General features: G+C 41.9%; 1 protein-coding gene across 1 annotated transcript; it reads right to left on the bottom strand.

Moving 5' to 3' along the window:
• Window positions 1-548: 548 nt before the first annotated feature.
• Window positions 549-24148, bottom strand: LOC110985855 (fatty acid desaturase 2-like). Its single transcript, XM_022247275.2, has 11 exons — window positions 23942-24148; window positions 17184-17427; window positions 15431-15526; window positions 13723-13920; window positions 13219-13320; window positions 11069-11255; window positions 9340-9416; window positions 9099-9196; window positions 7720-7896; window positions 5874-5999; window positions 549-5081 (listed from the first exon to the last, which is right to left on the bottom strand). The coding sequence occupies exons 2-11, from the start codon at window positions 17382-17384 to the stop codon at window positions 5030-5032; spliced, it is 1314 nt and encodes a 437-aa protein (XP_022102967.2). The 5' UTR covers window positions 17385-17427; window positions 23942-24148; the 3' UTR covers window positions 549-5029.
• Window positions 24149-24737: the final 589 nt, after the last annotated feature.

Here is a 24737-nt window from a genome sequence, read left to right as displayed (position 1 = left end):
TTTACAAGACTCATTTTTGTACGCATAATAAAAATGCATCTCTTTTTGTTGCCAATATGAAAGAGAAAAACTCGCAATCGCAACACTTAAAATAATAATAAAAACAGCATATAAAAAACGGCCAAATAAAATTTGCTATTGAATAAAGTGTATAGGCATGAACTTCGTTCCATAGGCCTATGCCATGAAGTACTTTCTGAAGAGTTCTCAGGGCTGTTTCAAATAGTATCCGGTAAATGTATAAATATGAATACGTGACATAATTAGTTGGGATACCTACGGGCAATAAACAGGAATACTCCCCCCCCTCCTCCCAAAAAAAAAAAACAAAAGATCGAACCAAACCAAGACACGTATCGGGACAGGCCAAGGGGTCCACGATGGGTAAAACGTGGGAGCGTTGCGGACGTCGGACCGGGCCCACAGTTCTGGGGGTAGGGTAAAACTAAAAACCACAGGTGACCAAAACAGAACTATTATAACTAATACTTGCCGGTTGACATTTGAAATATAAGACACAAAATGCAACGGATACAACGATCGACAGGTCGTTTATAAGGTGGCGCTTGTTTATTGAATTTTTTCCCTCTGTAACATCTACGAGTATCACACCAAACAAGACAGATAAAAAACATGCACGTATGTCAAAATGACGAGCACCGCTCCAAACAATAAAATGACAGGGATATACCGTCGAAAAAGTCCAAACTTTGTCTCATCGCACCCCACACTATGCATAAAACACTACTGTTTAGCATTCTATATGCACGTACACGTATACTTTCACCTCAACGTGTTTGTTTTCTCATGAATATCTTATGTTGCGCCCCCTTTTGTTTTAGACAGCATTACAGACCTTCCACAAAGCAAACGGCAAAATTTTTCCTGTTTATAAATTCGTTTTAATCTACTAATTTTTGAATTAAAATTTAAGACGTTTGATGTTTACTTTTTAAACTTGCCTTTGTAGTTATAGCAATCACGATATAAAACACACTCATCCATAAAAAGACTTCAATTTCATTCTTTAGAAATACTTATTAAGGAGATACCAATATCATGCATAGCATTATTTCTGAACTAAAAACTGTATTAAAAAGCAATGCAGGTGCTCAATCTTCTACCACGCTATTAAGTACATGCTATATCTAGATTAATAATGCACTTAGGCAATCAATCTGCATCAAAGCAACACAACTGGCGATACATTAAAAATTCACACAGATTCACACTTGTATTTGGTGTATATATTTTAAATTCAAGATATCCTGAGTAGTATGACGCAAATCAGCTTTTTTTTTGGACAAAATTTCAAAGTACTTCACTTGCAAATTTAGCCTGAATCTGGCTAATAGTCCATATGCAATACAGACTTCTAGTCTAAGATGCTGCCTACAAAATATTTACTTTAAAAAGTGGCAACGGTCAAGAAAGATCCATGGTAAAATTTCATTGTTTGCAAAATAAAATACATTTCAGTTCTGATTCATTACAACCCTAAAATTTGTAAACTTGAAAATGTGAGATGACAACGGACACAGTGCATTAGTGTACACCTAGTGGTAAACGTGTAGAACCTCACTGTTAAAGGGCGATTGAAAGTGCTATTTTAGTTATGCTGAGGTAAACTTATCCCAAAAGATGATGCAACAGGTTTGTAAATGCAACAGAAAAACTGGTGGTGCGTGCACGCAATCATGAGTAGGTGCATGCACACCCAATCCAGTGTGTGTGTGTGTAGCAGCATGGGCCTGATAACAAAAGATGTCCACACAGCTGAAAAATGGGTTTAGAGGCCTTTGGGGGTAAGGGTTATCGGTAGCAAAAGGAAGAGGAACACTCAAGGAAGCCAATTACAAAAATCCAAAAAGAGTGTACACTGCATTAAAAAAAAATTTTGCCATTATTGGAGATTTCATAATTACATTATTCATTCATATTTTGTCTTCATTTGATATCAATGAGTGGTGCGATCACACAGTCACAAATTGCATCTTAAATGCAAGATTTTTTTGGCAAATAATAACAAGAACGACGACAATAAAGCAATGAAAACCGTGGAGTCCTCTACCAGAAAGTGCGCTACTTGAAAAATCATCTTACTACAAGGCGAGGCATAACACCCAGACACGAGAACAGCAAGTCACTGTAGGAGCCTGATGTTTTTAAGCATTGCACACTATGGCAAGAACAGGAAACCTTATTAGTTAAACTTCAGCTGGCTTAATTTCAATCAAAAAATCTTGTTGGGTAAATAATTCCCTAATTTTTCCCCAATATTTATATAACTGTCTTTGATTATATTCTACTATTTGTAAAGAATAAAACTATTCTTTGGTCAAAAATAAGAATGTAATATATTTCTAAAGCTGCCATGTTCTTATTTCAAATACAAAAAGTGCTATAGTGAAACTGATCAAAATCCTTCAAGTGGAATGCATATGAACAGGTGAATTTCAGTTACAAAAGAAATTCACATTTAACTAATGGCCAAAAAATCGTGCACTTACACAGAGAAAGACAAAACACATAAGAAAAACAAGAGCAAATTGCATACTTTTCAGATCTTATGCCTGTTTGAGAAGATCTGAAATAACTCTTTTTAACTTTCCAGGAAACAGAGCCATCAATTTTGAAACACTTAAATTTTCAAAAGCCATTACAAATCTTACACAATGATTCCTGGAAGACATGCTATGGGCTGCATTTAAATATGAGGAGGAACATATATCTTCCCATTACACGTAAGGGTAAGTCCCACATCTGATCCCAATTTTGGTAAACTTTAACCTCCATTAAATTCCTCAACCTCAGCAGTACCCAAGGCAGATTATCTCAACCTAAATAGGATTTGAAGGACTGCATGGTGGACGTAGCAATAAGGGGAAGGTTCATGATAGCAACACGTCTCTCTTGTGAGTGGGGCTCTGAAACTGACCAGTAGACTCAATGTTTCGGACAATATACTGTCGTCAGGAGAAATGGACCCAGCCTGCCAATCAGTAGGAATATGGCCTGATTCCAAGTTCTCGCTAAGGCCAGCAAATAAGATCATGTGATATGAAGCTAAGCTTGAAATCAGATGACCTTGTCCAAGTTATTTGACAAAGGGAACGCGGCCGGATTAATTTTTTTGTGGGGGTGGGCCTAAGCACCAGCACGAACTCAGGGCCAGGACGATTATCCAATAGGTACAACAGGCACTGTGCTACAAAAGCAAGAGGGAGCTACAAAGAATTTTAGGGATGGACTAAAATAAAGCAGTTGACCATGCAAGTCTCTGTGAAATTATTAGAACATAACTAAGTGTATTGAATGTTTACAGGACCTCTTCCATGAAGTGGCTTAGAACTACTGTACATGTACATGTATGACTACACCTTCCTATTCCACTGCATACAAGTGTTTTAAAAGTAACGATTTTTTTTTCCAGAAATGTGCCAGACATCTGCTCATTAAAATGATTACTTCACCTGGCACTCATGTATAACTGTACATACAAGTGTACAATTTACATGCACATATTGCCGATCTGAGTTATTAGTTTGGCCTGATTCGCTTAGCAACAGCACCATGCAGCACTGTGAAATTGAATGTCGCCTGCTCCCAGGGTGGAGTAGGGGGCCTGTAAACACTGGGGCCTGGGGTACTGTTAATGCAACCCTGACTCAAGGCTAGTAATCACTGAAATCTTGCATGTCATGTTTATGCCTAGGCTACTGCTGGCTACTTTAAAACTTTCCAAACGCCACCAATTCAGAGAGAGGTGATAATACATTCAAAAAGTTATGTTGTTAGTGTGTAGGTTTTGAAGTGTACATTTACAGTAAATTGAAATGCATATGACAAAAATCCCTTCCTGTCTGAGGATAGGTATCCAAAACACAAAACTAATGGGAACTATCAGTAAAGCGTCTGGACAAAAGGCGGCAAAGGAATGATTTACACCATCTGTATAATACTCCTGTGTGGGTGTTCATGTATTTCATGTTCAGGTATGATATTTGACCCTGACAGAGAGTAGGAAAAATGTCCCTGCAGACCTCCAAAAGTAGTTTGACTAAGAATAGAATGGAGAAAATAACAAGAAACAACAGGACAACAAAATCCAAGATGCTTTTACCCCTCCTATGATGTGAATTATCAAATTTCTTATCATGTGACATTCTTCAGAGGGAAGGGAACAGTAAAACCAATATCATGCCTTATCACTACGGTGGGTTTTTTTGTAGTTTGTATTTTGTAGTTTGTTTTTAAATTTGTTTGTAGTCAGTATGGGCACAGTGCCCAGTGTGCCTGTTGGATAATCTGGCCCTTGTGGGAAGTAATGAAGCATGTTACCATGGCAACTGAAAGCTAACAGCCAATGGCAGCAGTAGTCCATGATATGGACATGGCAATGAGTCAGTTGGGCACTCCAACGGCACAGGCACAATATGATGCATGACGTACATCAGCTTTGAACATCAATACATGTGACTACTGTCAGTCCTAACAATGACCTATGCGCATTGAACACATTTGAGCTAGCATGACGTCGGGTGCTTTTGTACTTGAATGACCTCACCTTTGGGAAAAACTGAAGTGGCTCATTCCAGCAGCGCAGGCATAAAAATTAAGCATGTCCCGGGTCATTCCAGACAAGCAGAATGAGCGTGCTAGGTTGGCCCTTTCAATGCGGCCAAACGCCAACTCACACGTATACACACTGAACATGTTCATGCTGGTATAACATTAGGTGCGACGCAATGTTTTCATATAACCTTGCCTTTCGAAAATACTGCACTGACTTATTCTTAACACTTATGATCATGTGACCTAACATCCTCCTGAATCAACAGCATTCTGGAATCAGAGGTTGTGACCAGAACTAATAAATTGTGTACATTTACCTTAATTCACTCTGGAAATAAATGTCAAAATTATTGGTCCCCAAAAGAGCACATATTGCCACTCAGGCACTTGACTTGCTGCAGAGCACTTCTTGCATAGAGGCATGGTTGATCACCTTCCTGATAGTACACCCTGTTTAGGTGTGGTGGTAAGCATCATACCACAGTTGACCAGAAGTTCTGAGGGAACTGGAATCAAGAAGATGGACAGAGAGAAAGAGAGGATAATAAGCTTATATCGTCCAACAGTAAAGTCACCAAGTCAAACACCTAGCACCAAGGTTCATATAGAATCAACCTCATCCCCAGCAGTTATTTATTTCCTTCTTGGTTCTCTACGGTAACTAACCCCCAGAAAGTTGTAAATGTGAAAGTATTCGCTGTGAATGACGTCCACTGTCCCTGTTAAGCAATCCCTCTTTAAAATGTGAAAAAGCACACTGGCTGGATGGGAGTTTTACTTATTATTGATATAAAAAAATCTGCTTGCTGATATATCACGCCACAAAGAATTGACTGCTTTTATACCAGACATCACAGAGTAAAAAACACTGACGAAGAGCATGGCCTGACACTATTCCTCATTGACAAATGTTTCCAAAGTTGTGGATATGCGAAGAATCCAATACCAGGGTGCAAAGAAGGTAACCATAGTGATATACTGTTCAAACCATAGGGACAAGGTTGACACAGAGCATAAAATCTAACACCGATAGCCATTTTTCCATTCCCTAAATCCCATATCTTCTTGTTTGAACTAGAATGTTCCATTTATCATACAATCACCGAACAATTAACAATTCCTGGGGAGAATACTTCCACAGGCAAACCACACCCAACATAAGTGTTAAGTTATTATCGTATTTTTCCTCAAAACAAAGAAAAATGGTGATTCTTTTCCCAAAATCCCTAACTAGGTTACTCAAACAAAACTTCAATCATTCATCTGACTGGAAGGAAATGTGAAAATAATGGACTTACTAGACGATGTCTGCAAATGCACCCAGCAGTGTCTTGGATTGGTACCTCAAGCCGTGTTTCATGCACAGAGCTTTGACGTGGGGCACTATCTTCATGTAGTTGTGCCTCGGCATGGTGGGAAAAAGGCTGTAACCAAAAAACCAAATGGGCTTCAGAAACTAACATCCGGTAACATCCACATATTTGGGAAAATGAAGGTTGAAAAACATTGGCTTATTTCAAAACACTACAAATATTCCAATGTTTCTGATTTGCGAAGAGTATTTTCACAGCAGTATTATCCTGACATTGTCAAGCTCTAAATATTACAAACATGTCACATGTATGAGGAAAAGACAGTACTACAACTGTAAACTACTCTACAAGGTCTAGTATCCAATGACCATCGGTGTGGCAAAATTATCATAATTCAACCAACTTCAAACTGATCTTAGCACACTCTTTGTACGGATGATACAACTTTCTGTGAACATTGCTTTTGCACGCTATATGCACCAGCATGAGTGGTAATTATAAAGCCATTTGCGAGTTAAATTTGAATAAAATCTGGTACACCAAGTTCTTTAAATTCACGTGAACATAACTACTTGAATTCTCCATACTAAAACCACTGTTGCTATACCTTGTAATTTGGGGCAAGCTTTTGCTTTTTTACATAAAAGACGCCTTGCAACAATACACTGTTCTCAATGGATAAGAACGGCACAAAGGAACCAGTCCATTCCAGAGATGGTGGTCGCTATGCAAAAGCTTGCCCCGAATCATGAGGTATAGCAACAGTGTTTTTAGTCTGGGGAATTTAAATTGTTACATTTCTGTGCAATCAGATAACACAGTGTACCAGATTTTATTCAAATTGAACTCCCAAGTGGCTTATCATTAAGAGTGAGAGGAACACTGCATAATTTAGTGCGTCTGTGTTGCATATCCGGCCTCATGGTATACGAGACACAGATCCACTACATTATTCCATGTTCTACAAGCGCAAGCGTGATAACGAATTTATCTTCAAGCAAATTTAACACATACTGAACATGTTATATTGACCTCAGCGCACAAACGCCCACTCTTGAATTTACAGTAAATTTTGCAGATTTATGTTTGCTCTCAGGGTCTAAATAGCACAAAGCGTGGGGTCAGAACAGCGCATTACACAGTGTTTGATATGAACCATGCAATACATTATTATACTACTTGTTGGCATGGATTGACTAATCAGAATTGAGAATTTGAGTTTGCTTGAAGATAAATAGTAGTAGTACAGAGTACGTAATAGTCCCCACTTCTCGGCTTCAAGTAAAATTTAAGTAAGTTGGGTTTTTATTGGGCACATGAGGTCCCCTTATTAACCCTGCCACACTTCTCTGCTACATGACATGATGATGGAGGTGTGGCTTTCAAGAATACTCAGTGAGCACAAAGAGTTAAGACTGCCAGTTCCAAGTGAGAATTGAGTGTGAGAATAAATGTTGCCATAGCGCTGGACACAAAAAATACATACGGCATCATCGCAACCATAACAACCAATCAAGTTATCCGTTCTTTACCAATTATGAGCTTACATATAAGCACAAGTTTCTATTAGTCAATAAAGACAGGATATAAAAATGCATGTAAAGAGAAAGATATTTCATTTACAAAGCAAAAAATTTTGGGTCTAGAGGTTTCAATCCTAGCAAAATGTTTTCAATAGACAGCAAGCAGTTTTGCTGGAGTTGATGTATTTTTATATTGAATTTACTTTGAGAAATTTTTTATGGGCATGAAAGCATAAGAATAACATGAAATTAGTAAATCTCATACTCAATGTTAGAGTCGGCAGCCATGAAGGAAAAAGATTTCTTACTGGTGTTCGATCTGATAGTTAAGGTGGCCAGTAAACCAGTCATTGAAGAAGGAGGGCTGAACATTGCATGTGGCTTGTACTTGCAATGTCAACCAGTCCCGACGGTGGTCAGTATCTACCTCCATGGGGATGTGATTCATCTGGGTCACCCAGACAAACCAGTGACTCTCCAGGAACCTGAAAAGGTGGAAGGAAATGGTTGGAGATTTTGCATAGGTTTCAACCAGTCACCCTTCATCTACCTGGTGAGATAAGTGATACAGCATGGTTTGAGGATGGATAGTCATTGTCAGCTCCAAAAGGTACTGAAGTCCACCTTGCGAGCTAGTTCGTCAACTTTCAATCCGCTCTGAGCAGGAACAAAAGAGGATGTGCTTTGAAATGAAATTTGACAGTCCTTTGGTACTCACGCACTGCACAGGTGAACAAGTTAAGTGGGCTTGACGTGGAGCATGCTGAGTATGCGCGACGATTTCAGTCTAGGAAGTGTGGTCTTTCCGTGCACGCCGATGTGAACTAGAACCCAGTCGTATATACCAAGGTGCAAACATACGCATATAGACTGGCAATGAGGTCACTAATGTACGTTTATGCACCCTAAAGGAATGTAATTGACTAGGGCCGTGTTCATTAGCAGGCCTACAATACAAATATGCCAGTCTTGGTGTACCCTATATTCCTTTATTGCTGGTGAAATGCGTGCATATGCAAAGTATTGTGCAACTGAATGTGCAGTAGAAGAGGGTTCTAGTTCCTGAGGTGGTAGGCCGAGGGAAATATTTCCCCTTCCCTTCAGCACACAAACTGACATAAAAAGATTCATTGCCAACATGCTTAAAAGCACACACTACTTGCTAGCCCCCGACCGCAGCATATCAGGTTGCAATGTTCTGATCACACTCATATCTACTGTCTCCATGGCATAACCATCTCATCTTGCATGAGAAATTACAGATCACAGATTTGGTTTCCACTGCCCCCCTAAAGTTGTGTACCTACATCCATTTTACAGACCCCATTTTACCTACAACTTGTATGAGGGGCCAAAGTTGGCAGAAATATGACTTCCCCCGCCCTTGAAATTCATTCCAAACAGACACGATTCCATTAGAATTCAATACGGCTGTATTTTCATTTAGTATTTAATAGTACAGGTATCATTATCTAGTGTTCTGATAGCTGATGGGATTTTAATGCTTTGTGGATTACTCTTTGACTTTTGTACTGAGGGCCAGCCATAGTTTTAGCAGCCACTTGTAAGAAAAAAAACCCACAATTGTAATGCCAACAGAGCAGACTCTATTTATCCCCAAATTAAGAACAGCAAATCTTCATATGCACATGTGCAGTCCTACAAAACTGGACTGGTTTATCTATACCTGACAAACATGTACAAGCCAAAGGCACTCAGACCACCCAGCAGAGGTCCGTAGGTTGCGAAGAACCGGACAAAGAAGATGACCGTCCAAGCAAGATCCTTGGGAAAGAGAAATCAATTTGTTTACAAGCAGTCTAAACAGCTCCGTCTGTCCAGAAATAAAAATGTCAGTGAAAAGTGAATCTGAAAGGCCTTTTCACAAGAAAGCACATTTCGTGTTTAACAGTCGGTAGGATACTTACAGTCCAGACCTTCTTCGTAAAGATGTGGTACATATTCTCCACGTGGAAATAAATGGGGAGCAACAACGGTGGACCAACTGCAGAAAACACAATAAACCACGTTACATATCAAAGAGTATTTGGTCAAACAGATCAAAAAAGGCTGTTACCTTACTGTGCCTTTTATTCTTTACAACAATATAAAGATTGAAGTCTTTAACTTGGACAATTTTGAACTGATGGTTGCAAGTAACACATTTAATAAGGGAATAAATATTTGCTTGGCCAGTCTTAAATGTACATTAAAGATGGGTTCAGGAGAATGGACCCGACTAATACCCGAGCTGCAGGTCGACCAAGCATATATTTATTCCCATTCACAAATGCCGTTTTAGTCAGAGAGTCAAAAGAGGTCAATATATGACAAATTTCCAAGCATTTTGTTTAAGAATTTTACTTTCATTTTGCCACACACCCCCATCCATTTTATGGTATATTCTTTGTGCAAGTGATCCAGTAGAATCTCCATAGACTTGGTGCGCGTGCCACAGCACGCAGAGACTTTTGGACAATAGGAATGGATTAAACCGTCTCATATCCATGTGCCAGCGCAATTTTAAGCAGAAGGCATTATAACATCGCAGCGGGCAATATCAAATTTCAATACATGGTCATGTTGCACGTTGCTGAATGGATGCTTGTTTCATGTGTCTACAAGGGGACAGTATAGACTTGTTTTCCAACTTAATTATTCAATAGACTAAATAATCAAACTAAGCTTGCAAATTACACAATACTTAAAAGGTCCAACTTGAAACAAAGTTCAGTCTTCTTTGAGAGTAAAGACAAGACCCAAAATTAACTCCAAAACTGCACGGAATTCAAACAAAGATTAGTATGCTAGCTTGGGTGAAATAAAGGTCCAGGAATTGCTTGATGAAAATTTATTGCCATTTCAAATTTAAGCTCCAACCAAAATTTGAAGTATTTTTCAAAAATGACCAAGAAATTGAACATATTTAAAATGGTTTAATAGTTTGTTTCATATGTTTGAAACACTGTTTCACAGGAATTTTACAAACAAAGCTGCTTTCATAGGGATGTGTGCAATTCACAGCCAATGTTAAGAATTCTGATATGACCATATAAAGACATACTGGGTCAACTGCATGATGTGGAAAGTGACCACCAGTCTAAAAGTAGAAGTTCTGATTTGCATTTTATTTTCTGATGGATTGGTTGACTTGTTTTAACCTCAGTTTCCCTGTGGAAATAAATTTTCAAATCCAGACAACCTCAAAAAAGGTAGGAGGGAAGCTAAACATGATTTTGGCTTACTTCGCCTATTGATGCATTAAACATGTTACATGTATAATCAATATAATAATTGATTTGTAATCCAGCATACATGCAAATTTTGTTAGGATGATTCAGAGAGCTTTATGAAATCAAATTTTGAACAACAAGTGCTTTGTTGCCAACAGAAAGTAATATACAAGATTGGAGTTGTCAGTCACCATTATCAACAAATGGCAAATATTCACTAACCTTGCCTACAATCTTTAGTGACTGGCAAGAAATATAAGCCAAAAAGATTGGCAAAAAAATGCATTTAGCCACAACTTTAGCTATCATTTACAGCTTGCTTGCTGGAGCCCTCCAAACATATTGTGTACTGCAACTTGGACCAAAGAAATACCGAGTCAAATGTTCCCATGGAGACTTCAAAGGTATCCACTGGGTAGCTTACTTAGGAAGAAGTAGCCCTGTTGGTAGTTGTAGGGCATGAAGCCTCTCCTCAGGCTTGCCCACTTGATGGGCATTTTGTCTCCAAAGAGGAACAGGTAAGGCATGGTGATGTCAGGGTCCTTCTTGACCACATTAGGCTTGGCGTGATGCTGGAAGTGACGGTAGTTCCACCAGTGAGCAGAAGCAGCCTTTAGAGAAGAAGACACCCATGGCGCAAACAATCAATTTCCCTACGGCTGAGGGGCCTACAATCCGCTCTTTTCAGATAATGTCACAATGCATTTTGTTTCTTTGTGCTGAGCCTTTGAAAAATTTTCCAGACTAGCTTACAGTCATGTAGACTCCAATTTTGGGGGAAAATTTGACACAGCTGCAATATGGCCGTTTTTCCTAGACAGAGGTTGACATGCTCAAGGCACACGGGCCCGACATGCATAAGGCCGTGCTCCACAGGCAAACTGACCATAACAAGAAGTTGAGACTGAATTGAAACTTCAAAGCTGTGATCATATTGAATATTTTCACATGCAAGCAATATTTCAAGAAAGATTAGGCATGGTACGGCCCCAACTTCCCTTGCCTCCCAGCTGTGCGATGGTTCGGAAAAGCTAAGTTCTATTTTCACCCATGCAGTGCCACATAGCAAATAATAGTCATTAAAGTTTGGATTGAAATGATGATTTCATTTCCAACAGGTAATTCTGACAGTTTTGCCAAGACAAAGTCTTGCACTCCTGATCTTCTCATTGTCAACACAGTGCACTTTTGACAATGCACGAACACCTGAGAAGATTAAATGAGTTCACGCAGGGGGGGGGGCTTTGGCCAAGCCACAGCAATTTCTATACATAGTACCAAGTGATGTATATGTACTCATTCCATTGCGTTTGTATGTGCACTGTGCATCTGTGGAGGTTTAGCATTTTGGAAGCCCTAAAGCATCTTTGTGTTATGGCCACACCTCATTTCTCAATCTCATCTATGTCATTCTTAAGAGCTTTTTCTGGCAATGATCAGCAGCTAATTCTTGGAAATTTCAACTAAAGTCAGACAAATTTTTCCTTTCTCTTTCGTCCATTGATTAAACAGAGTTTTTCAAAGATAGCCACTTGTAGATAGCATTATTTGACAACAAAATAGCCCAAAAACACTAATTTTGGCCTTAAAAAAGATCACTTTTAAGTGGGAAAGAACAGATGCCAATTCAAGAGTAATTACAGTATGCGGCATGCAAAAATGACAGTTATCCCAAAACGGAGATATCTTGATTAACAACAGAGATATCTCTACTGTTAACAGAGATACCTCTATTTCTCAAAGTGCAAAGTGAACATTTAATTGTGAAATACAGATATCTGTATTTCACGATTTAATGTTAACTTTGCACCTCTAGAAATACAGATGTCTAATACGGAAATCTCTATTTCCAATGAGATATCTCTATTTCACGATTAAATGTCAACTTTGTACCTCTAAAAATGGCATAAAATGTCAACTTTTCATGCTGTGAGAGGCATATCTACAAGATTTGTATGGCATTTCATATAACATCTCATACATATTGATGACCGAGAGCTAAACTCTCACTGGTCCCATCATCCTTATGTGTGAGTTGGTATTTTTGCTGTTTACCAGGCACGGACAGGCCAGTACAGAACTTTTCCCTGGGAACAGTTCCAGATTGCCTGGGTGCTGAATGCTACATGTATGCTACATGCACACTACATGTACATGTGTGAACGACCAGATGGAAGCACACTTATACACGTGCTGCTTTTCCCTTGCCCATGAAAATTTAATACCTACTGAATATGTCTGAGGTATGATAAACAAATTCAACGTGGCCAAACAAACCATGCTATGTTTATATATCATGCCATTTTTTTTTTCCTTCATTCTAAGGCAATGCCGCAGAGTGATATTTCCTGCAGGTCAGGGTACCAAAGGTTTACAAGTCGTCTGGCTGGAACTGGTTTCGGCTAAAACTTGAAATTTGGCTTTTAGTTTCAGCCATAATCACCAAGTACCAAATTTGAACCAAAATGAATAGGGGTGGGATTTAATCCAGTGAGTGCCGTGACATGGAATGACCCAGCAGCTATTACATTGGGCCCTGGATTCACAGGGGATTCTGAAGTCTGCTGACCTTACCTTCAGACCTCCAATGACAAAGTAATGCAGCCAATGGTTCCAGCGGGATTGACGAAAGACCGATAGATGACCCAGGTCATGCTGCAACCATCCAGCTTGGGCCTGGGGTCAATCACAACACTAAATCATTTGAAACACACACATCATGCAACATAATTATTAGGCTTACAAGGCTTATTCAGTTACTTGATTAATCAATTTGTGTATGAATTTGTCAGTTACATTTTTTTTACTACAAGTATGTCAATAACGATTCCATGCAACTAATCGATATAAAACTTCTGTAACTTCTGTTTTTTATATTGGACTGAACATAAGTCCTGGCTAACAAGTCAATATCACAGCCACAGTAATGTTATTACCCACAGTCAAGCATCTATCTAAGCATATACTAAAAGGCAAGTCAGGCCATCTCATGAATTCACTGCTTGTGTTTTATGGAATGCATGCATATTGCTGGAGCGGGTTAACTATCCAGCTTATAATTGAAGGGTAGGGAATCACCTGTGAAATCGTGAGCAACACAGCTGTGAACAAATAAGGCAGCCATCCCGTTCCATAATACCACAACACCAGCCAACCCAGAACCTCAAGGGCAAGAATGTGGCCTAGGTGGGCAGCGTAGAACCAGAGGTTAGGGGTGAAGAGACCCATCTCCTCCGCCTGGGTTCGAAGGTCACGCATATCAGTCACGATGCTTGCCTGGGTGTTAAAGGTGATGGAGACTACGATTAGCTTAAGGCCGACAATGGATGGGTTAATGGTCATCGAGGAAGTACATGTATGTGAGAATATACATGTAGTTGGTGATGTCGGCAAGTATTAAGTCTTAGAAATTGAAGAAAATATGGAGTTCTGCTTAAATTGCTTACAATTTCTCTAAAAACTTTAAAGACAGTTGGTCAACAAGAAAGGATATCTGCTGAAAATGTGCTGGTGGCAGGTGGCTCACTCCCACTGCGTGATTGTTATGTGCCATATCAAGTCAGGCTACCTTCAACACGCTCCACCTGAGATTTGCTTGAAAAAAATCCTAAAAACTACCGCTACCTTGACATACGAGTACCAAACAAAGGAAAATAAAGTTTCAGAGTGTTATCTGCCATAGTCTTTTTGTTACAGCCTCTGAACACTGAGGCTAGGAGCACATTGCTTTGGTTTTGGTAGCATTTTGGTAGGCCTGTACGTATCTTCTTTTTTAACCCTAACAGTACCGGGTGTTGTTTGGCTTAGACTACTCAGTACTACAAAATACTACATAACACTCTAAGCCTGAAGGACGTAGCGCTACAAATTACTACTTTTGGCTAGGTTTATTCCATTGTTACTCGTACAGAGGACAATGAAACCATGCATTCATAGTGCCACAGCACTGTATGGTACATTGTCTTCTCTGTTGTGTTTTATGGCTTCAGAGAATAATAATGTCATGTCCTCTTACAAGCGACAGGGCTGAGTACTATATTTTACTACTAAGTAGTACTTTGTAGCATTCTGGACTGTTAGGGTTAATGGTAAAAGTCTGAATGTTGGTGTGAAGGATGATCCTTGTAGTTACATGTACTTTAAAAACATTAATAATTCCTGCTACAACTGTATCCTTCATGAGGTATGTCAAGGTACTAGTGTGTTTAAAAATTTGTTTTCCGGCAAATCCGAGTCTGGTGATATAAGATTGACTTTCTTGTAAATTTTGCTGTGGGAAATCGTCACAATCAGAGGTTGATAAGTTAGACCTGTGGCCACTGGTTACCACAACCAAAGGAACACTAATGATCAGTCCATTGATTTTCCTTTTGTAATCAAGTAAATCAACTGTCAAACAGCACATCTTGAATATAATGGACTCTGAACTTCCTTCATTGTGAATTAAACAACTAGAACAAACCTTACATGTATATCTGGGAACATAGGTAATTTAATATCCAACGATCTTGACAAAACACTCCCCCAAATAGTGAACAGAACAGAACATAGATGAATAGGATATTGTAGAAAGGATAACATTTCAGGACTGCAAATGTCAACATTATATGCTTTTTTCCTTGAATCGTCTTAATTTTGTCCAACTCACAAACCGCACGACCACAAGTGCCAAAGTCACTTGAAGAAAGAAGTAATTAATTACATGGCTTGTAATTTGAGACGTGTTGCTGGAAAGTCACTTCCATCTTAAAGGTCGAGAAAGTTGCTAGGGGTATTGAGTACAAACCTTGACTGTGTCATCCGGTGACAATGATCCGATACGGAGAGGTTTGAGGAACTTCCTGACGATTTTCTTGTCAGGATGAAAGGCAACAAAGGGATCCTAAAGGTGACAGGAAATTGGAGATGACACTATTCAAAGTAGACTGAATTGAAGTCATTTGTCACTTCTGCAAGGCTTTACGATGCCTTAGTCAAAGGGATTTAGAAGAAATACAGGGATTTCTGTAAATTGAACATTTCTACAGATAAGTTCTACTTTCATTTTTTTGAGGGTTACTTTTGGGGTCTGACCCATCTGTCATTTTTTTTTCCATTATAATACAAGTATAACTGTATGCTGATATTTCTAATGACAAAACAGTAAAATGAAAGCAAAATGGTTTACTTCTGGACACTAAAAGCCATAGATTAATTGTTTAATGTATGTTCTTCAACAATAGTTGGCAATGTCTACAAGGCAAAATTTGTACAAGGCAGGTCAAAGCCTCAAGTCAAAGTGTAACTGGAGTCTAATTCCAGTCTTTGTGACCAATTCCATAACACTGCCAATAAGCCACTTGCGAGTTAAATTTGAGTAAAATCTGGTACACTGTGTTATCCCATTGCACAGAAATGTAACAATTTAAATTCCCCAGGCTAAGACACTGTTGCTATACCTCGTGATTCGGGGCAAGCTTTTGCACAGCGACCACCATCTCTGGAATGGACTGGCTCCTTTGTGCTGTTCTTATCCATTGAGAACAATGTATTGTGGCAAGGCGTCTCTTATGTTACTAAGCAAAAGCTTGCCCTGAATCACGAGGTATACCGGTAGCAACAGTGGTTTTAGTATGGAGAATTCAAGTTGTTACATGTATGTTCACGTGAATTTAAAGAACTCAGTGTACCAGATTTTATTCAAATTTAACTCGCAAATGGCTTATTGTAGCCAACACTTCTTGTTGGTGACCAATCCCGTTTTTAACCATTTGGCCATTGTGGCATGGTTTCTGTTATTGCCACTTGTTTGATGAGGCCACCAAGGCAATCAAAGTCACCGGCCAATAATGGGCAACATACATGTAACACAACACTGGACTTGTGATATTCATCACAATTTAATGGCAACTTCATTTACACATGGCAATTATAGCAGTCTTTAGCTGGGGGAAGGGAAGAGATTCACCCCATGGCTGTGAGGAGATCTCACCACTTGAAAATCAGACCTTAATGTTAGGCCACTAGGCTGGCACCTGCGAGCTGTATCATACATGTATGTGACCCGCTCTGCATAAAAGGGTATTAAGTCACGCTGTGCCTAAACACGTAATGACCTGTTCTATTTGAAGAGGACAAAATTTCTTCAAAAATGTGGTGCTGTATTTTTTCCTTTAATAGCTTCTATAATATTTATATTTTCAGAATTTGTGACTACAAACACTCATACTGAGGAACAAAGATGAAAAATTGATCATTCAGTAAGAAATCCTGTAAAGCATTGTGTTTCCAAGCGCTACACTTTATGAGCTTTTTCTAGAAAGGTGCTTTTATTGAATACGAAAATGTGGATATACAAATGTCCATATATCTCCAGAACGCAGTGCACTACAGGGGGTCATTCATGTATCAAATTGTAGCTTTTGATGTACAGAATCCAGCCATATCACAAGCTTGTAACCTGAATCTGGTGACTTATTACCCATTTTTCTAGAGTAGGTCACATAGCACTGCTCAATGTTTACAATGACCTGCAATGAAGCTTGTTAAAGTCTACTTACAGTGGCATCTTCCCCAGCGTAGTGGGACAGCACCTTGAGTCCCCCTGGGTGTCTCTTCACCCACTGGGAGACATCATACACTCCATCCTCAATCACAACCCACTTGTCTGTCCGAGTGCTGTGCTTTTTCACTTCATCCCATGAGTAGTAACCGTGTTTATTGACCTCTGACACACCTTGACCTTGATGACCTTTACCCATGATGTCAATTGCCCTTGATACAGGCACACATACCTAAATTTACCTACACACATGAGGAATACAACAACAAACATTTTGACAAAGGTTTAAATTCATTAGGAGAAAAACCCCAGTACAGAGTACATGTACAAAGTAGGTGGAGAATTATTTTGAACTATTTGATGAATTGAAAAACACATTTTTTGGTTTTGAATATACGTGCACATCATGTATGTAGAATTTGCAAAATCATAAAAACTAAATGGAACAAAAAACCTCTTACAATAGCAAAACAAGCAGGTTCATTTTCAGAGGGGGGGTGTTAATAAACTGCATCACAAAGACCCTACTGACAGGGAGTTGCTTGGAATTTGCTTGTTTTTGTCCTTTTTAATATTTAACAGGTGTTCCAGTGTGCAAAGCCATCATCTAGACACAATCCTGCATTCAAACTCTCTTGCCTGCTTACACATTTCAAACAATTTTTTCTTGACCATTTTGGGTATTGTGTATACTGAAACACAGAAGTGAACACCGAGCTGGCAGGACCTTGTGTTTGAACAGCCGGTTTCTATGAATAAAGGGAACCAATGCTAGCCCATTACATTTATACCTTAATGGTTATACAACTTCTGCATCTGTGCTGTACAAAATGCCCTATTGGACTATCACAGTTTATTCAACTCATCTGGTTTAATCAAATGTTTTCTTTGCGTAAATGTACACTGTACATAAACTGCATGTGTTCACACCACAGAGCTACATTTAATTACTAAAGCGCTGACTATTCATTCTCCGCATGGAGCAAATTTGACACCATCCTGGGTGCAGACATTTTCAATCCATGTGCGTGCTTTTAGAACATTCGAAATCCTATCTAATGTGTCCAATTAGGTACTCTAAATGCAACACGCATTGGGAATTGGTAAAATCTACTTAAAAAAGTCACAGCCAAATTATCTACAGACCATACACGCATGCGTTGTTTACTCAGAGCAAGATGAAATGCTCATTTATTGACTGTAAATGCTTAATGTACAGCGTGTACGTACATGTACATAATGGTGCACAAATTTACGCCGCGTAACTGAATATTTTTTATAAGCTTTTGAGAAGAGGAATAGAAAATCAAAGGTAAATTGGCTTTGCCCCTAACCACATCGCCCCATTGCCACTTCTCCCCATTTCCACTTTGCTCCTAACCACATCGCCCCATTGCCACTTCCCCCATTTCCACTTTGCCCCTAACCACATCGCCCCATTGCCCCTAACCACATCGCCCCATTGCCACTTCCCCCCATTTCCACTTTGCCCCTAACCACATCGCCCCATAGCCACTTCCCCCATTTCCACTTTGCCCCTAACCACATCGCCCCATAGCCACTTCCCCATTTCCGCTTTGCTCCTAACCACATCGCCCCATAGCCACTTCCCCCATTTCTACTTTGCCCCTAACCACATCGCCCCATTGCCACTTCCCCCATTTCCACTTTGCCCCTAACCACATCGCCCCATTGCCACTTCCCCCCATTTCTACTTTGCCCTAACCACATCGCCCCATAGCCACTTCCCCCCATTTCCACTTTGCCCCTAACCACATCGCCCCATAGCCACTTCCCCCCATTTCCACTTTGCCCCTAACCACATCGCCCCATAGCCACTTCCCCCCATTTCTACTTTGCCCCTAACCACATCGCCCCATAGCCACTTCCCCCCATTTCCACTTTGCCCCTAACCACATCGCCCCATTGCCACTTCCCCCCATTTCCACTTTGCCCCTAACCACATCGCCCCATTGCCACTTCCCCCCATTTCTACTTTGCCCCTAACCACATCGCCCCATTGCCACTTCCCCCCATTTCCACTTTGCCCCTAACCACATCGCCCCATTGCCACTTCCCCCCATTTCTACTTTGCCCCTAACCACATCGCCCCATTGCCACTTCCCCCCATTTCCACTTTGCCCCTAACCACATCGCCCCATAGCCACTTCCCCCCATTTCCACTTTGCCCCTAACCACATCGCCCCATTGCCACTTCCCCCCATTTCTACTTTGCCCCTAACCACATCGCCCCATAGCCACTTCCCCCATTTCTACTTTGCCCCTAACCACATCGCCCCATTGCCACTTCCTCCCATTTCTACTTTGCCCCTAACCACATCGCCCCATTGCCACTTCCCCCAATTTCCGCTTTGCCCCTAACCACATCGCCCCATTGCCACTTCCCCCATTTCCACTTTGCCCCTAACCACATCGCCCCATAGCCACTTCCCCCCATTTCCCCTTTGCCCCTAACCACATCGCCCCATTGCCACTTCCCCCATTTCCGCTTTGCTCCTAACCACATTGCCCCATAGCCACTTCCCCCCATTTCCACTTTGCCCCTAACCACATCGCCCCATTGCCACTTCCCCCATTTCCACTTTGCCCCTAACCACATTGCCCCATAGCCACTTCCCCCCATTTCCACTTTGCCCCTAACCACATCGCCCCATAGCCACTTCCCCCCATTTCCGCTTTGCCCCTAACCACATTGCCCCATTGCCACTTCCCCCCATTTCCGCTTTGCCCCTAACCACATTGCCCCATTGCCACTTCCCCCCATTTCCACTTTGCCCCTAACCACATCGCCCCATTGCCACTTCCCCCCCATTTCCGCTTTGCCCCTAACCACATCGCCCCATTGCCACTTCCCCCCATTTCCGCTTTGCCCCTAACCACATCGCCCCATAGCCACTTCCCCCCATTTCCACTTTGCCCCTAACCACATCGCCCCATTGCCACTTCCCCCCATTTCCACTTTGCCCCTAACCACATCGCCCCATAGCCACTTCCCCCATTTCTACTTTGCCCCTAACCACATCGCCCCATTGCCACTTCCTCCCATTTCTACTTTGCCCCTAACCACATCGCCCCATAGCCACTTCCCCCCATTTCTACTTTGCCCCTAACCACATCGCCCCATAGCCACTTCCCCCCATTTCCCCTTTGCCCCTAACCACATCGCCCCATTGCCACTTCCCCCATTTCCGCTTTGCTCCTAACCACATTGCCCCATAGCCACTTCCCCCCATTTCCGCTTTGCCCCTAACCACATTGCCCCATTGCCACTTCCCCCATTTCCACTTTGCCCCTAACCACATTGCCCCATAGCCACTTCCCCCCATTTCCACTTTGCCCCTAACCACATTGCCCCATTGCCACTTCCCCCCATTTCCGCTTTGCCCCTAACCACATCGCCCCATTGCCACTTCCCCCCATTTCTACTTTGCCCCTAACCACATCGCCCCATTGCCACTTCCTCCCATTTCCACTTTGCCCCTAACCACATCGCCCCATTGCCACTTCCTCCCATTTCTACTTTGCCCCTAACCACATCGCCCCATTGCCACTTCCTCCCATTTCTACTTTGCCCCTAACCACATTGCCCCATTGCCACTTCCCCCCATTTCTACTTTGCCCCTAACCACATCGCCCCATTGCCACTTCCTCCCATTTCTACTTTGCCCCTAACCACATCGCCCCATTGCCACTTCCTCCCATTTCTACTTTGCCCCTAACCACATCGCCCCATTGCCACTTCCCCCCATTTCCACTTTGCCCCTAACCACATTGCCCCATTGCCACTTCCCCCCATTTCCGCTTTGCCCCTAACCACATCGCCCCATTGCCACTTCCCCCCATTTCCGCTTTGCCCCTAACCACATCGCCCCATTGCCACTTCCCCCCATTTCTGCTTTGCCCCTAACCACATCGCCCCATAGCCACTTCCCCCCATTTCTGCTTTGCCCCTAACCACATCGCCCCATTGCCACTTCCCCCCATTTCCACTTTGCCCCTAACCACATCGCCCCATAGCCACTTCCCCCCATTTCTGCTTTGCCCCTAACCACATCGCCCCATTGCCACTTCCCCCCATTTCCACTTTGCCCCTAACCACATCGCCCCATAGCCACTTCCCCCCATTTCCACTTTGCCCCTAACCACATCGCCCCATTGCCACTTCCCCCCATTTCCGCTTTGCCCCTAACCACATCGCCCCATAGCCACTTCCCCCCATTTCCACTTTGCCCTAACCACATCGCCCCATTGCCACTTCCCCCATTTCCACTTTGCTCCTAACCACATCGCCCCATTGCCACTTCCCCCATTTCCACTTTGCTCCTAACCACATCGCCCCATAGCCACTTCCCCCCATTTCCACTTTGCCCCTAACCACATCGCCCCATTGCCACTTCCCCCAATTTCCACTTTGCCCCTAACCACATCGCCCCATTGACACTTCCCCCATTTCCACTTTGCCCCTAACCACATCGCCCCATAGCCACTTCCCCCCATTTCCACTTTGTCCCTAACCGCATCGCCCCACTGCCACTTCCCCCCATTTCTACTTTGCCCCTAACCACATCGCCCCATTGCCACTTCCCCCCATTTCCACTTTGACCCATCACCACTTCGCCCTGATGTACATGTAAACTTTAACGTCTACGGGTTTAGTTTTAACCTAGGAGTACTGCTGAAGGATGCAATGTCAACAGTTTATCTGCCCAGCTAAATTAAAGATTCAAATTCAGGCAGTTTGCTAAAGAAAATGTTACAATAAACATGATGAAAGGAGAGACGCATTTTATTCTGTCTTCTAAAGTCAACTTTGTTTGGAAACAGAGTCACAAGGAAGGCCTAGTGGCTCCAACGAAAGGATTAAAATGGAAGAGAATACGGAGCCATGGCAGCCTACATATAGGGGATCACTAGAAGACTACATGAGAAACTTAAACGACAATTTTAAGAAATGACATCTTTTCTTTCATTATTCCAATGCTATTATCAAATCCATTGTCACGTGGTGTCAATCAATGCCACAAGAAAGATGCCTTGTTTGTCTTTGTGCCAGAATTTCCTGGGGAGAAGCGGCAATGGGGCAAAGTGGGGGCAGGGCTATGTGGGGATGGGACGAAGTGGGGATGGGGCGAAATGACTATGGGGTGAGGTGGTTAGAGGCGAAGTGACATGGGTTGAAGTGGAAACGGGGCAAAGTGACCAACACCCCTCAGAACAGAATTCATGGAATTGAATCGTATGTTCGTCAATTTGCTCATGAATGTAATCTTATGAGGTGTAGGTGCATGGTCTATTTCTGGGAAGAACGTGGGAATTATTGGTCCCTACATCAAAGAAACAGTAATTGCTGCCACTTCCCCTCAACCATGCCGTAGGCCTACATGTATTTCATTTGATTGACTGGTCTACAATATAAACCATGATGTACATGTAGGGCCAAGCCCAGCGGACGTTGGCTACAATGCACTGCGACTAACATCCAAGATGTAAAGTCTTCCTACCAAAGCGAAATTTGTTTCAACTTTTCTTTCTCATATTTTTACCTGGCATAGGCAGCTCAAACATCATTTACAAATGCCTTGTATCCCAAATTCCATAAATGCTGTGTTGAAATTTCTAACTACACCCGCTGACGACGTATTTTGCAGGAAATTTAGCACAACTCCACTCTTTCCGTCGTGCACAATCTACCTTCGTCCAGTAGTAAGTTGCACATGCGCAAAATGCATAGCAACTGACCACCCATTACACATGCACGGAAGAGCCTTGGGAGTGAATAAGTTACAGATAACTGACAAAATGTGGGTCGCCGGGCCTTAAAGTCAATGAAAATTTGTGGTTTTGGGGCTGATTTTTCTCTATTTGTGTGTTTTGAGTACAGCACCATGTCCACACATGCGTAAGGGGCAGTCAGTTGCTATGCATTTTGCGCTTGTGCAAATGTATACGAGACGAATGTAGCTTATTCACAACGGAAAATGTGAAGTTGCGCTAAATTTCCTGCAAAATATGTCATATGTGGGCGTATTTACTAAATTGAGTCATTTCAACACAGCATTTATGGAATTCGGGATACAAGGCACTTGTAAATGACATTTGAGCTGCCTCCACCAGGTAAAACTAAAAATGTGACAACAAAGTTTGAAAAAATTTTGCATTGTACGAGCATGACGAGGACTACATAGGCCTACCCTGGATGTCAGTGGTAGTGTAATGAGAATGTTAAATGAAGACAACGTCCAAACCTGCCAACCTGGCCCTGGGCTAATGTAGGACCTAACGTTAGGCCTAAAATAGGCTGAGTAACTTTTTTAAAATATGGACATGGTCAGGCGATAGTACCACCCGACCATGTCGAAATGTTTAAAAAGGCGATTTGAATTTGTATATGTAGTAGGGCCAGCTCTACTAAGTGGAGCATTAGTACTAGTAGGCCTGTTCCCCTTTTTCGATTTTGGACGGGAGTATGACGATCCCGTCCAAAATTGAAAAAGATGAATACTAACGCTCCACTTACAGGTGGTAGAGCTAAAGTAGGGCATGATGATGTACGCCTGGGTCCAAGTTAGGCCTAGGCCTACTCGGACCATGGAGGAAGGTTCCTTCATGCTCGGACTAAGCCTAACCATGGAGGTGTGATTCTACCTCGATGGCCCAACTCAGTAACTGACATGACTGACAAAGCACTAGTGCACTAGGCATGCTAGGACCATGGACTGGGCCGGGCCTCCTTACCTCCAAAAATTTTTCTTCTGTATCCAATCGCTTCCAGGAGAACCAGAAATGCTAGATTACAGCACGGCCATGGGCGGTAGAGGTGCACGTATTTATTAATCAGACAATGACATGCACTGAGCTCATACTATGTCAAAGAGCAGGGCGTATCTAGGGTAACGGAAAAGGAGGCCATTATCGGAACAGCACTACTTCCTTGGCGCTTTTTGTTAGAACACATGATGGCGCCCTGCGGCTTGTTCACACCAAGGCTGCGTCCAGTCTGTATCTGCAAGTGTTGTCCAGCAATTATGGAGGACGAAAAGTGGCCATCTGCTTTTCTGCTATCAAAGTAGTAGAAAAGCTGGTAACATGCAATTTTGACTTTTCTGCTTTTCTGCCACCTCAAAAAGCAGAACGAGCATTGTTTGGTTAGGCCTATGCATTTTTTCATTTTTCTGCTTTTCTGCTTCAAAAAAGGCAGGTTTTACTTTTTCTTTGTTCGCTTACGGCCGAAAAGCGGCCATCTGCTTTTCTCCTTTTGAACAGGCAGAAAAGAGGATCGAACGTTTGACAACAACCGTGAATTCTACTTTTTTGCTTTTTTGACACCGGAGGAGTAATTTTACATTGGCGGCCGAAAAGTGGCCATCTGCTTTTCTGCCTTCCAAGGGTCGTGAACGGGGTCGTGAACCTCAGGTTATGACCGTTTCCTTTCTTGGGGATTGAAGACGCATAAACCAATAATCACAGTCCACCCTATCTTTTACAATGAAAGATTCACATGTTTTCCTTGGACCAAGCAAGCTTGTGTGTC

The sequence above is a fragment of the Acanthaster planci genome, linkage group LG03 (assembly GCF_054643075.1).
Source record: "Acanthaster planci isolate LZ-2023a linkage group LG03, COTS_SCS, whole genome shotgun sequence".
NCBI lineage: Eukaryota > Metazoa > Echinodermata > Asteroidea > Valvatida > Acanthasteridae > Acanthaster > Acanthaster planci.
This window is presented reverse-complemented; position numbering and strand designations above follow the sequence as displayed.

Bases quoted from the DNA above. Each gene is read 5' to 3' on its own strand.
- LOC110985855 (XM_022247275.2), bottom strand. From the start codon at position 17,384: ATGGGTAAAGGTCATCAAGGTCAAGGTGTGTCAGAGGTCAATAAACAC. The intron at 11,256-13,218 runs GTAAGGTCAGCA...TCTTCTCTAAAG, and splicing joins TTGTCATTGGAGGTCTGAAG to GCTGCTTCTGCTCACTGGTG. The intron at 6,000-7,719 runs GTAAGAAATCTT...TTTTGGTTACAG, and splicing joins AACTATCAGATCGAACACCA to CCTTTTTCCCACCATGCCGA.